The sequence below is a fragment of the Pholis gunnellus genome (assembly GCF_910591455.1).
Source record: "Pholis gunnellus genome assembly, chromosome: 9".
In the NCBI taxonomy this organism is placed as follows: Eukaryota; Metazoa; Chordata; class Actinopteri; order Perciformes; family Pholidae; genus Pholis; species Pholis gunnellus.
The window spans coordinates 17522501-17537620 of NC_136535.1; the positions used below are offsets into that span (position 1 = coordinate 17522501).

Sequence of the window (15120 nt, forward strand, 5' to 3'; positions counted from 1 at the left end):
TAAAGCAGCGCCTGGCCTTGGAGGGATGGATGTGTGACAATGCGGTGTGACTCTTTCCAGATTCTTTAACAATGAGCGAGGGCGAAGGAGGAAATGGATGCTGCAAGTCACCTTCAGGCGTCCACACCATGGCGAACACTTTTAAATATACATTTAGCACTCACAAATCTGCTCTGTGGGAGAAGTGCCGCACACACTCACCTGCACATATACACGCATACATATGTGGCCGAATATGCATATAGGCATGCGTACGTACACACACAAATATACTCACACATACACACACACAGATAATTAATGGTGGTGGCGAATCCCCCTCAGCTGTGGGAGAGTAAATTGCTTTTTCACCCTCCACAGATTTCAGCCCGCTCGTTATGTTGATGATGCCAGAGCCGCTCACAGAAGCACAAACTGTCTGCTAAACCTCCCCCTCCTCCACACACTCAAATACACACACATATCTACAAAGCATAACTGTAAATTGGTGTATATATATATATATATATATATATATATATATATATATATATACACACGTACACAATGCATGTGCACACAAACAATTCTCAATATTCCTACAGAGCATGACTTCGCGACGGAGCAGATTTGTATTTGTACATGTGGTGACTTGTGTTTTTGCCCATGTCTGCAGAAAAAAGACATTTGTCTTCATCAGCATGGTGCTCATGTGTGTTTTGATGTTTATGAGTACTTATGTAATTGCAATGAACATGGGTGAATAGGTTAATGGGTGAAGCCACTGCAGGTCTCCTCTGGGCCACTTCACTCCACTCTGCTATAATTTGCTGCTCACTATTTTATGGTAACAGCTCCCTTTAGTCCATTCTGTTCCAGCTCCGTCCACCTCTTCGGTCCATCTCTACTTCACTGCTCTTTATTGTTTTATATTATGATTGCTAGTAAGATCATTGCTTTATTTGACAGAGTTGGGAAGTGACTCAAAGCAACAGGGGTGTGATAAACAAACATTGTTCTATTTCAATGATGTTTGAATTTTAATCAAAAGGAATAAGATCCCACGCTGGTCCTTTTTCTTCTAGCTCTCCCACAAAACCTTGGTGTGAACTTGGATAAAGCCATCAAGTCAACCATTTCAGCTGAGCGTCACTCCCAACATTTAAGGCTCTTAATTCAAGATCAGGAAAAAGTCATCCATTCATTACATTCCACCCACCTGGACTTTTGTAAATTGGTTTACACTGTCATTAGTCACTTGTCCTTGTCCCACCTACAGTCAGAGCAGATTTCTGCTGCTTGGCTTTTGTCTGGCTTCAATAAATGAAACACCTCCCTCACATTTGCTTCCTCTTACTGGCTGCCATTGTATTTCAGGAGAACTTTAAGATTGTGTTGTTTGTTTGTACATGATCCAGCCTTCTCTACTGACACTGGACTTTTTCCCTTCCACCTTGTTTACTCCCCTTTTCTTATGCTGTACAATAAGTGAACAATAATGCAGTATGGATTGAATGAAGGTGATGAATGCTGCAAAGCATATAGAATGGCATTTTTCCACCTCCGAGGGACATATTGTGCTCTATCACATTTACACAACGGCCATTTAGAACGAAATGAAGACCACAAGCAATATGCATGAAAATTGACATCTATTTCTTAAAAGGGCCCCGAGGAGATTTCTTAAAAACACACAATGTTAAGTTTACAATCAATGTTTCACACCAAAACACGTTTGTGTGTATCTATGAGAGCTACAAACAAGTTGAATACTTTTCATTCTTCAAAAACATTTGCAAAAAACACATTTTCAAAATATTATGGAACCTGCATTTTTTTTTACATGTTTGCTATCTTATCTTCTTCTTCGCTACGTAAGGTTTTTAAACTGTATCTGTCAAAGAATCTGGAACTTATAATTTTGACTAGAATTTCAAATAGAGCTCTGTATGTCTAAAAGCAGCTGTGCAGTACTGGTTGGGATTAATAGCAGTATCAGCATTGAGACCTGCAGCTCACCTGGGGCTTTTGGCTATTCAGCTCAGTAGCCAATTAACTTGACTTAACTTAGTTAAACGTAAAAGACGCGTATACATACATGGCGAATAAAGCTGATTCAAATTCTGATAAAGTCTAACACCTCGGAAGGATTCAAACAAATGAGCAGAGTGTGTGGAGTCCATACCCCGAAGAACTCCTTAGTAGAGCCTGAGTCCAGTGTCCCGTAGGCTATCTCCGTCTGTTTGGCCAAGTCCTCTGCGCTCTCTATGGGTGAGACCATCCTCTCCACAGTGAGGAAAGCAGCCAGGTTGGCTGTGTAGGAGGAGATGATGATAAGGGTGAAGAACCACCACACGCCTCCAACAATTCGTCCAGACAAAGACCTGGGTAGAAAACAGACGTTGGAGAGGTCGGGTGAAAACAAGGAAGAAGGGAAAAGAGGGATAAAGAGATGCAAGAGGTTAAGAATGAGGAAGGAGCGAAGAGGATTTGTAGATGAGAAATGAACAGGACGAGTAGAGGATGATGAAGGAAAAGATAAAGGTGAAGGGTAAAGGGATGAAGTGAACAGAAAGAGGAAGGAAACATAATTAATGTTAGTTCCTGAGTCAGAGATATGCAACGCAACACGCCATAGTATCACAAAGCATTTTTGGCACCACTGTATGCATAACTGAAAATGACAGTTGCACCGAAGTAATTGTCTTTCAGTCCTCGAACCAATTCAGCACTAACAATAACAAAGGCTCCATGAAACAGATTGTAATCTGGGCACTCCTACATCTCTCTCAACCTCATTCTCTCTTTTCTCTTTCTCCATGTTTACTCTCTTTATCTACCAATTGTGAGCTGAAGCATCAAAGTAAGTGGCAATTCATTTTGTTTGTACAAACTAGTTTTTCACTGAGTAAAATGGAAGAGAGCAGGAAAGAGTGAGCATATTAGAGAAAAGGAGAGAGAGGTGGGAGAAGGTAGTAACATGGTATGTTTTCTTTTAAGCGCTGTAGTCAACAAAAGACCTTGAAGTTCTAATGGGTACACGCGGCGACGTAAAATATCCGCGCTTTAGAAAGAGTGAGAAAGAAAAAGGAGACGGTCCTGGCGAAATTAATTTGTTTACAGTTTCCTCAGTTTTGTTTAAATATGAAATGTTGGAGAGCCGTCACATTCACAGAGAATGAAAAGCTAAATGTTTGGTACCATTTCCCTTTCAAGTCTGTGTGAAGCTCAAGGAAACATTCAGAGTGAATATGAATACATTGATGTTATTTGCACTAAATCAGTGATTTGAAATCTTTGAATCACCTAAGTTCCACTCTTATAAAAGTTTATGTTTTGATATTCAGATGACAGATATTTAAAATGTCAAGTTAAATGGACTGATGTATTTCATTTACTTTAATTAATTTGTTTAAAGTATTTCAGAGCTGAGGTAAATAGCAGATATGAGTGCTAATTATCTGTTGGTGCCTCTTCACGAGTGACCCCTTTCAATCATTTGAGCCATTGTTAATATAAATAAATATTGATTATAGCGACTTTAACTAAATTTGGGTGACATTCATAACTCCTTTTACACGCAGTCAGACAGGTAGCCATTTGGTAATACCACCCTGATGTGAAAGCCGTGATGTATAAGATGGTTTTAGGGTTAGCTTGTAAAGAGAACAGAGGAGTGAGAGAGCTGAGAGGTGCATTGATGACTGACTCAGCATAAGACGTCACCTTTTGGAGCAACTCGACGTTCTGCTGCTTTTCGAAAGCCAGCACACCTCTTAATCCTCACACACACACACACACACACACACACACACACATGCGAATATAGATTGATAGCATGTGTCCTTGAGGCATTGATCTGTTTACCTGAATTAATGAACCTGGCATACACTGTATGGATTCTCCTGAGAAAGAGCTGTTTCATTTTATACATATTAGATGACAGCGGGAACATTGTTTTTCAACCCGGTAAGACTTCATGATGGAAAGACAGCGATAGTTTTGCACTGAAAATGAGACTCTCAAAACCAATGGACGATGCCCAACATGAGCGTGTGATTTGATTGGTTAGCTAGTAAACGGGCTGTGACAGCATTTTTAATCTGACCTGATGGAGTGACTGTGTGATTTAAGTGGACATCCAGAGGGAAGGGTGGAGGATAAAAGCAGGCCACAGTGAAAGGAAGGAAGAGGAAAACAGAGATAAAGAGATGGAGAGAACGGTTCAAGGGCAGTGCACTTCTCCACTGTGCATCATTGTGAGCACCAAAATGTGGTGAATCATAGTGCTTTTATCTCACGAACCTGTCGAGTTCAAGAACAGGAACACAAATTGATTTTTTGAACTTTAGATGTTGGCAGTGTCACTTTAACTCACTATAAAATGCAAGGAATCCATTTAAAGTCCAACCGAAATGCCATTTCATTCCTTTTTGTAGTTTTCTAGTATTGAAAAGTAAAAAGCTAACTAGCCTGCAAACTGCAAAACCTTAGTAGCACACTTTTTCCTTTGTCTGGTCACTTGTTCAACAAGCTAAGGAGCAGAACATGATGTGGTTCATGTTTGGAGAGCACAGGACAAGTGATTTACAGTAGCAATAAAAAAAAGAAGCTATTTCAATTCAGTTGGACTTTAAGTTATTGATCACTTGAGCGGAATTTGTTCTCTGTGTTTGACCCATTAAGGAAAAACTACGGGAGCATTGGGCAATAGAGGTCGACTGATGTGTTTTTTTCAATACTGTAACTGATTATTAGCAATCAAGGAGGCTGATTACCAATATTTGAAAGCGATATACTGCCATAAAAATGAAAATCCATGTGGCAAAATTTAGAATAACACAAACTCCATCACAAAACTTTGCTGAAATGCATTTAAGCATACGTTTAATTCATTTCTGGAAAAGAGAACTTTTCAAGTCTATCCCACGCTGACACATTCTGTATTGCACACTGCCTTCCCTGGTGCTGGTTGAGGGTACTGCACTCTTAGACCTTTTCTTTATAGCATCTATCCAGTAATTGTTTTTCTTCTTTTTTTTTTTTTTGCTGTGAAGGCCATGTCCGGACAACTGGGTATTTGTGCAACTTCAGCATAGATGACTGTGATATTTTTTGCAACTTCAGCAATATCTGCCTGACATTTGACAGAGAGCTCTGCTCGTTCACCGGCGCAGCGCTAATCTGCGAATGCGCAAGTTGACTTTTCCCGTCAGAGGCACACTATCCTTCAGTATTGATAGGCTATTACTCGTAACACGTAACCAGTCATCGCAGTGGGCGGGACGTTGAGCGACACCAGAGAGTGGTGACTTCAAACGGAGAGGCAACTGCCTCAGAGTGTAATTTTAAATCTACTCGTTTTATAAAAATATATGATTCGTAAAAGTGATGAATATTGCAGCCGATAATCGTTCGATACCTATTGGGTAATGAGTGGAGTGATTAGGGACCATCTGTTCTATTTCTTTGGCTGGTGCTTTAAATAAAAAGAGTATTCTTGTAACCCAAACCACATTATTCAGACATGTTCAACAAATGCATGACTTTTCCAAATCAGACTTCAGCTGAAACCTGGGAACAAGTGCATGTAAACACTGTTGTTCATCAGCTGATTGGGCTGCTCCTTTCTTACATTAGCGCTGTCATCCCAAATGGAACACCAAAGTGCTTATCTTACAGTATGTCTATTTGCTTGACATATTGATTTCTTAGGGTCCACACATTACCCTGAATGCATACAGTGCATCTTTGAATCTAATTTATTTCGGATAGCGACAAGATAACGTTCAGCTCACACAGTTACCAGAAACTAATGCTGATCAAATATATTGTACTGTTGAGTTACCACATCAAATCATTAGGGTAGGCCGTTTTGTGTGTGGCTATGAGTTTGTAATATAAGACAGAACATCTGAAATGGTTCTTTATCCACGTGGGCATGAAAGACAACCACCCGACGGAGAAGAGAAAAATAAATTGGTTGAGGACAAAATGATTGACAGCATGTTTCCTTCTAAACGTGTTGTACTTGATTTATTTGTGTGTGTGTGAATGAAAAAAAGAGTGAAGGAGGTATTCACCAGTGTTTGGCCTTGGAGCGAACTTTACCTTCTGGAGGCTCATGGAGCATGCTCGGATTAAATGAGACTGGGTAGAGCGCGCATGCATGCATGCATGCGTGTGTGTCCGTATGAGCACATAATGTTTCCTTCCTGTTAAAAGTGTATTTCAGTGTACGTGGATGAGCTTTGGGAGTGATGTCCTTGATTCTTTATGTGACATGTCAGTGTGTTTGTGGCGGTGTGAATGTGTGTGTTGCCTGTGTGTGTCGTTGTGTTGTGTATGTTGGTATGCAACAGGTGACTCATTCTATGGCGGGTAATGTATCATCTATGATAGCCAACAGATTGCCTTCCCAATCCTCTGTGTGAAAGATTAATGGCATGCTGTTCCCTCTCTCTCTCTCTCTCTCTCTCTCTCTCTCTCTCTCTCTCTCTCTCTCTCTCTCTCTCTCTCTCTCTCTCTCTCTTGCTCTCTCAAACACACACACTTTGTCACACACACACACATAGTTCCGAGCTATACAGTTTCTTTTCATCTACTACATTTGAATTTTTTCTCACCTAACATACGAGAGCCTGCAGTTTGAGGCTGTGTGTGCATATGATCTTGCATGTGTGTTTTAGTTTCATTCTTATGAGGACTCATGGAAGACAGAGATGTTTTCCCGTAGTTTAATCATCAATTCATTTCCTCAGATTATGCTGTTTGGCTTCTTACAAGTATGACAGTTATCATAATCATCTAAGAAGAAAAACCTGTTAATGTAATTGCCACACCAAGAGCACACACATAAAAGTACTAAAGTAGATTGATGCTGACTCAACCAAACACAAATACAAGCAGACATGCTGACAAAAACAACAGCATGAGCCAGCGCAGGAGAGTTGTTGTCCATTGAAATTATGAAAACCGTAAACAGATCTACAAACATCTTATTTTTTATGATATAATACAAGTTTTACATATTGTGTAAAGTTTTATTAAACAGGCATTTTTTCTCCAACAAATGCTATTTTTTTTGGGCTCCTGATCGAGGAAAAATTCTGAAATAAAATTTGCAAACTACTGTGTCCACACCAGACATCACGGGTGACATAAGTTCCATTTGGTTATGCAAATCGTGAGAATGTTATTGTGATTCTAATTTCCTTGTTCATTAAGACATGCAGACAGAGGAAATGAAACCGTTTTGGTTGTTATCTGATTGGGGTGCTTACGAAACATGTTTTCTAAAGTGATGGTGACAGACATGTTAACAAATGTTGAATCAGACGTTTTGGGTGTAGTTGAAGCATGAATGCTTGATTAGTACACAATAAAGGACTGAAAGACCAATGCAGATAGAAATACAGACAAACATCCCTTCTTGTTCTTGTCTTTCAACTCTGTCTTGGAATTCAGGTGTGAAATATAGTGAATCGACTGACTGATTGAAACCGGCAGAAATGCTATGCAGCGGAGGCAGAATGAAGGGCGTAAAGGCAAACAGACACACATGAAAGAAAATCTGATTAGTAGATCAAAGATTAGATGCAGCAGGCAGATAATGAAGGAATGATCAAATAAAATAATAACAGGGATCATGTCATTGAAGCAGAAAAGATAAGATTTAGAAAAGCTAGCGATGCAACGATTCCGATGCTGATATCGGTCAGACACTGACTCAAATAGCTGGACCGGGAATCAGTGACCACGGGGCAGATCTATTCCATTCAATTCTACTTGTATACTATATATTTACTATTCTAATAATAAATAATAATTCAATACATTTATATCTATTTATTTGTGAGGCCTGATGTTCCCAGTCACTTCCATACAGGGAAGCATACAGCTTATTATTAAACACTGGTATTGAATCGGTACCCGAAGCCCAGGTAATGGTATTGGGACTGAAAAAGGCGGATCAGTGCATCCCGAATACAAACTATTGCTGGTGAAATTCATAAACACAGTTCGAGTCAGTGACCTTGAGACCGTTAATCAGTAGGCTTTAGTGCTCCACTCTCGTTAGTTAGTCAAATCATTAGCTGGATCTGTTGCTTTCATTAAGTATTCAACATACCCAAGGCCATTAGCTCAATACTTACACATGACACACACACACACACACACACACAGCCAGAAGTGCACAAGTGCTCTCACCTAGCAGCAGGCACACATGCACATCCACACACAAGAGAGCTGTAATTTCAGATGGTTATTGACAGAGACAGATCCAATCCCTCTGAGATGTTCGCTGGTGATCAGTTTACCTCTCTCTCCCTCTCTCGCATTTACTCTCGGTCTACCGTAATGTACAACATGTCACTTTTTCTTATGCCATTTATATATTTTGGCGAGGTGACCGGCCCAATCGCCGCCATTACAAACCCAAAAGCCTGGGCTGAAAGACAACTGGTGTGTGTGTGTGGTGCAAATGCCATCTCAAGGTCACTCTGAAGATGTGTGCGAGTGTGTGCGTTCATGTCTGCTTCCAGCCATTAGCTTTCGCTTGATCGGGAAGGTGAAGGAAACAGAAGTCGGTGTTTGCAAAAGAGACCGCATGTGTTTGTCTCATGAGCACGCAGACATGGCAGCACACTCATGCAGTCATTTCTAGCTATGAAAATGTCAATTAACTAAGGTGGAGATTAGACAACAAAGCAGCAGGGACAGGCATTTATAGTGAGAGAGCTGTGAGAAAGAAAAACAGAAAAGTGATAGATGGATAAAGAAAGAGGAAAGAAAGTGGGTGAGTTGAATAGTTATACTGTGTCTCCCAGACTGCAGAGATGACTGCAGCAGGGAGAGAGGGACCCACACTGAATACCAATGGACCTATATGGCAGCCTAATACACAATACACAACCCACACAGTATTCACGCACAGACACGCTCAGTATATAAAGTCCAACAACCCCGTGTGTAAGAGGACATATAATACAAGACAGAAGAGAAAAACACAAGTACACTGTTAATGGCCAACTAGAGAGACTGCACACACTCTCAAAACAATCTCTACCTGTGCATCCTTGCCTCTATTCCCAGCTCCACAGTAAATGTCAACCTCAATACTCCGATCCCTGCTGACTAGCGAGAGACGATACAAGTGTCAGGATGGATGAAATGGATAACAGCAGAGCATGAAAGAGCATCCCACGGTCGGCTCAAACGTATGGAAGATGGAAAAAGCAACAGATAATGTGAGGGAAAATATAGTGGGGCAAAGCAGGTAGTCGGTAGGCATTATGAAATGTGCACAGTATGTAGAGACTCCTACGTGCACATAGCAAGTCACCAGTCTCTCAGAGGACTAATGTAAAATAACAACCAAATAAAAAAAGTGAACATTGCATTCAGACTCGTATAGTATCAATTCAGTAGTTTATTTTGTGTCACGACAGCCCAAGAAACTGACTTACTTTTAACAGTGTTTAATTATTGCACCATTTCCACCTGGTGTAGGGCCTTTAAAGAATTTACTGTATCATTGATGCACACAGACACTAAAGCTCCACTGGCCCAGATTTCTTTGTAAAGATGCATTTGCCTTACTGGACTAAATCAAAACACACCACGCAGAAGAGTGCTACGGTATTCTCTGTAATTGAGACCCTGTGGATTTGAAACTCTGGCAGAGTACAGAGAAACTAGCAAGACATCATCCCATTCTTTCATGCATTCTCCTTTATGAGTGATTGACTGACAGAGTCAATAAGTGAACGTGTCTTGCAACATCCTTAATGTAGTAATGAAAGTAAATGTCAAATAACTGTATATCTGAAGCACATTTCTGCTGACTGAAGTTCGCAGTATGACTTTGTCTGCCTGCAAAGGTGAACAAGACAATGGGAGATTAAAGGAAATGTACTGAGGGGATAGAAAGATGATATGACATGATGATGTGCATGACACGTCTCCTTTTATAAGAATATGATGTAGTGTCGCTGCAGAGAACGTTGTCATAGCGAAGACTCATCCATCACTTGTTTTATGGCAGAAAGCCTGGTCTGCGGGGTTATATCATTTCTTCATCAACGGATCTAATGAACAAGTTCATTTCACTCTTTTACCATTATGTCTTCCTCATTTCCTTGCAGAATCAGAAATTGTATCGTTACAGAATTTCATTCAGCCAGTTCCTGTGGAACGGTTATATGTGGGTACACGGTACAGTAAATACTTGATATCTAAGAAAGTCAGTCAAGCCTCATCACTCCCTGCAGCATACACTTAATCTCACGCGTAGAGAGATTAGGAAGGGACTAAACTAATCAGCAGCTACAGGTGAATGCAGCTGATGATGACGATGATGATGATGATGATGTAGGGATGCTTACAGTGAGCGGTGTACCAGTAGCAGCTTAGGCAGAACAAAAGAGTCAGCAGAGCGTGACAGATTAAATAGACGGGTGTGGAGGGTACGTGTTGCAAAGAGTGGAGTGCGTAATATGTGTAGCAGAGCAACTCAAATGTAGCGTCTGTTCAGCTTATGTGTACCTTAGAACCATTTAGTGTGTTCAGGCAGGAAGCTTTTGGTCATGTCAGTTGATGGATGGGCATCATAAATATGGCAATAACTAGTAGCTAGTTTACATAAACACTGTAGCACTAACGTATCCTGCCATAGGGCCTATGTGTGCTCTCATATGGTCACTACAACGGCAGGCTTTTCAGTCTGAGCGTGGGCAAACAATTTGGCCTTTAGATGTGGTTGGATGACACCTTCTACGAACTGGTTCCTTCCAACCATTTGCCGTTGTTGATGCTACCTCTGAGGATCTTAATTAAATGTGCCATAACTGACTTTGTTTTGGCCACTTGGGGACATTGGAAACAAGTTGTGAACACAACATTGACATATCATCACCCTTTAAGTTAATATGGCGGACGTTTTAACAAACAGTTGCTTATTTATACATCTAGAAATCACGTTGAATCTAAGTCCAATGTTCTCTCCTTTACAGTAGCTTTGTTTTTGGTCCAAAAACAACTCTCCAAAAAAGCATCTAGTTCTTTAGCTGCCTAATGCTCCACTATGGTCACCAGGTTTTTTGTATTTAGTTTAAAGCTTTCGATGAGAGCAGTAAGAGTGAACCAAAACAGTAAATTTGCGGGCCAGACAGCTAAACAATGAGCTGAACTCACTATAAAGCTCTGTATAGTCGAAGGGAGGGGCAGGTGATAACTGTCTGCAGGTTTATTATTACGAGCGAAACCGTTGTTTTCATATTGTCATTTATTACACGGTTCTAACGACAATATCAATTATAGCCATAGGGACAAGGACACACTGACTAAATTGCTGTTTTAATAGATGTATGTTTTATGAGAAAGACATTTCAGACTTAAGTTTACATTGAAACCTCCTTGAAACCATGAAGAAAATATACACGAGTTATAGATTTCTCATATGAATAAAATCAGGCATTTAGAACCGCAGTAATCTTGGTCTACAGAGGAGTTGTGCTGTATTAGAAGTGACGGGGCCAGGTGATTTGTATGACAAACACTGGCCTCACGTTAAGTATCACATCATCGCTATGACAGCTGTAGCTTACGCACACACGTCTATAACAAGTCCTGCCAATGATGGAGAGGTCTGCATGCGTGCGTCGGATTGTTGTGAAACTGCTGAGTGGGTGATTTTTCTGCATGTGCGTGTAAGCAATGTCAGAGCGTGAAATGTTTGCGTGTATTCATGTGCATGTCTTGTGTGTTTGTGTGTGTTTTTGTTAGTGTGTGTGTGCGTGCAGCTGGTGTGAGTGTTTTCCCATTTTGTGTGTTGGGGATCGAATTGGCCTGTCAGTCACAGTATAGTGGGGAGGAGTAGGAGACGACAGGTGTCGGGGAGCGGGGGAGGAAGGAAGAGAGAAAGTGTGAAAGAGATGGATGAAAGAGAGCAGGAGAAGGGCAAATGAGCAAGGATGAGGAAGAAAGTTAAGTTTGAGCAACCAATGTAGAACTTGTATCCCTTTCCCAAACGTGAATGTTCAAGGGGAATCCAGCAGAAATGTTTGAAAGATACTGGATTTAACTAGGTTTTAAAGCAGAAGTAAAGTCCCTGAGATGATAAAAAAGATTCTTAAAGATTATATGTATGTCAGTGAGCCTGAACATGAATTATAGTTAATATTGAAAAGTAGTTAGGCTCTCTGAGGTTAAAGAAATGAAAAACCTTTTCATAAATATTCATTACACTGAACATTTAGTATTCGGGACACCTACAAGATAAACACTATTTCCTGCTGCACAGGCAGTGATGTGTTTCCTGCGTATAAAGCTTTTCATATTTATAAGAGTAATAACAACAGTTTGTTTACATTGAAGGCCAAACATCCCAGCAGTGACTGCATGCTTCTCACTAAGAGTGTCACCAAAGTCAAGACAAACAAGAATCATCTCGCACGTGATCATGTTGAGGACACAGAATCAAAAATGTCATATCCAATGCGTATTAAAAGTAAATCTGAATTTGTAACTATTCACCTTTGTCCGTCAGCATAACATGAACCACTGACCACTTTTGAGTCGATGTCTATGATAAAGTGAGCAGTGTCCTTTCACATCTTTGCTACCAGTCCTTATTATTCTTTCACGCACCTTTTTGTTCAACCGCTCACACCTTTTCCTCCTCTCAGCTCATCGTCTATCACTCTTTGCTATCTGCTTCTCTCTTCAGATTTTGCTCCCTAAAGGTCTTGAGTATGACGGCCATGAATATTTCACTAAACTGCATTCTCAGGTTATCAATAATAAAATGCCATATTCTTATAAATATTCTAAAAATACAGCCGGACTCTGCCTCTTCAGTCCTGCATCAAAGATTCATGCACATCTAGCAAACTGTTAAATCTCCCACCACACCACACCCATATGGGCATGACCATTGGACGATGTGCAGGTGTGCTCTTATCACCTCCACGTTTTTGTGCGCGTGCATGTTTGTGTCTATGTATGCGTGCATTCCTGGCACATCTTAAGATACAGAAGTCCAGTTCAGCTCGAAAGCTGGATAAGTGCGGAGAGAGTGATTCACATTGACAACAGTCTGAATCACCACAGCCTAATACTAAAGCACTCTAACACTACAGACAGTTAGACAGCCACACGCTATCCCCGGCCCAAACGCACTCTCTTATGAACACAGCCTCATATACAACACTATCTCTTACTCAGTCTAGAGGCACACACGCACAACAAAGCACTCCGTTTGTCTCACACAATACATTTCCTTCCCTCACCGTGGCGAGATGTCGCAGCCCTGTTGCATGAAAGCTCCCAGTGAGAACCAGAGGGAGTTGAAGATTCCAAACTCATTGGGGGGTTGGTCGGTGGGGCCCAGCTCCGTTGTGCCCTCCTCTGGTTCCTCCGCATGCCACTCATACGGACTGAAGCGACTCACCTAAGACAAAGAAGGAAAACAGAACTTTTAGAGGAAGAGCGTCCAGTGCAGGTACAGACTGAAGCAGGCGCATAGGGAGGATTACGTTCAGCTTGATAACAAACACAATGCCATATGGGTACATTTCTCATGACTTATCTGGAAGACAAAAATGTTTCCTTGAATATGCAGACAATCCGGTGTCATAGGAGTTATGCTGACCTGTAAACTTGCATGTCTCACATTAAGTATTTGCATTTCTTGCATACAGCACTGTCTGTGATTGTAATTCTGTCCAGATAGGACGCCTTTAAGAACCTAACAATTTCCTGCACAGAATATTTCTTTAACACTGCAGAAGACATTGCAGTTGAGGAGGTAAGGGGAATGTAGCCATACTTGAAAAGTTATTAAATGATTTAATTTATTGAAGGGTTGTAATAATTGTAATAACTGACTACTAGCTTTTAAGAATCACTCACCAAAAACAGCACGACACTGACTCCAATGTAAGCAAACACTATGCACATCCAGATCTCGTAGGCCAGCGGGTCCAGGAAAGAGAAAACACCTGGTTTAGACTTCTGGGGCTTCTTGATCATGATGGAGATGCCCAGAGACATGAAGGGCTTCGAGAAGTCGATCACCTCTTCTCTCACGAGAGTGATGGTCAGTGGGGCAACGGCAATTTCAGCTTTCTGCAAAGAGGTGGTGGGGAGAATAGTGTTTGTTTAGTTTAGTTTAGTCATAGAGTAGTGGCAGCAAAAGCAGGAGACTGATGGTGAGCAGGAATTCCCTGTGATCTCTTATGTCTGCAGAAGGAAAAAGTGAGGACAAAGATAAAGGAAATTACAATTAAAACACAAGGATCAGGTAAAGTAGACAAATTCAGTAAAAGATCAGCAGAGTTTGAAGCAGGAGCAACAGAAGGAAGGGAATGAAAGAAATAAAAGAGGCAAAGAAAGGGAATTGTGGTACAGCGGGGGAGGGAGAAATGTTGAAGGAGACAGAGGAGGTAGAGGGAAAACCCGAATGACAGAGAAGTAATTCATACGTAGGCATGAAAGTGACACTGCCAGAATATAAATTAGTCTGCAAGGACTCGCACACATTTGTGTGCATGCACACACGCACAATCTATAGAAGAGTCAAAAAACATCATTCATTCAGCACAAGGAGAGCGGTTTTACAAATAATGGAATGCGGCCGTTGGTAGCATCACTAATTGCGCATCGCTATCTGCGCCTTCTCAAGGTCCGAAACACAAAAGATTTTGCGCCCATGATACTACAGCGCAAACACATACCGTTTTGCAGCTGAGTGAAATTTGGCTTTTTTTGATTGCAATTTTCCATAAGGCAAAGTATAAATGTGCTTAAAGCCAATGTGTGGATTGAAAGAGTCAGACCGAGCAAGCGGTCTTGTAAGGAGGGCCTTGCCAGAGTGCCATCCAAACCTCTCGAAGGCCATTAAGACACAGTAAAAAGGGAAAAGTATGAGCCCATGATTTGGGAAGGGAGGGAGAGGAAAGATTCACCAGATAAGTTTGTTTGATTGTATAATAACCCTATTTTTCATTTTTTAAAAAGCTTATATAAAAAAGGAATTTATTTTTCATGACACCAGTGTCATTGCATACTGTCACTGCATCCCAAAATTAATTAGTTTGAGCGGACACCGCTTATAAATGCTCTTTAACTACCACCAAC

General features: G+C 40.9%; 1 protein-coding gene across 2 annotated transcripts in view; it reads right to left on the bottom strand.

Moving 5' to 3' along the window:
• gria4a (glutamate receptor, ionotropic, AMPA 4a) overlaps positions 1-15120 on the bottom strand; it is a gene marked incomplete at both ends in the record, with an annotated part of 90819 nt that overhangs the window by 14775 nt on the left and 60924 nt on the right. For both annotated transcript variants that reach the window (XM_079166605.1, XM_079166604.1), the window contains 3 exons: positions 2165-2363; positions 13272-13432; positions 13894-14109. In XM_079166605.1, coding sequence (XP_079022731.1) covers positions 2165-2363; positions 13272-13432; positions 13894-14109 — 576 coding nt within the window. The remainder of the gene's footprint in view (positions 1-2164; positions 2364-13271; positions 13433-13893; positions 14110-15120) is intronic.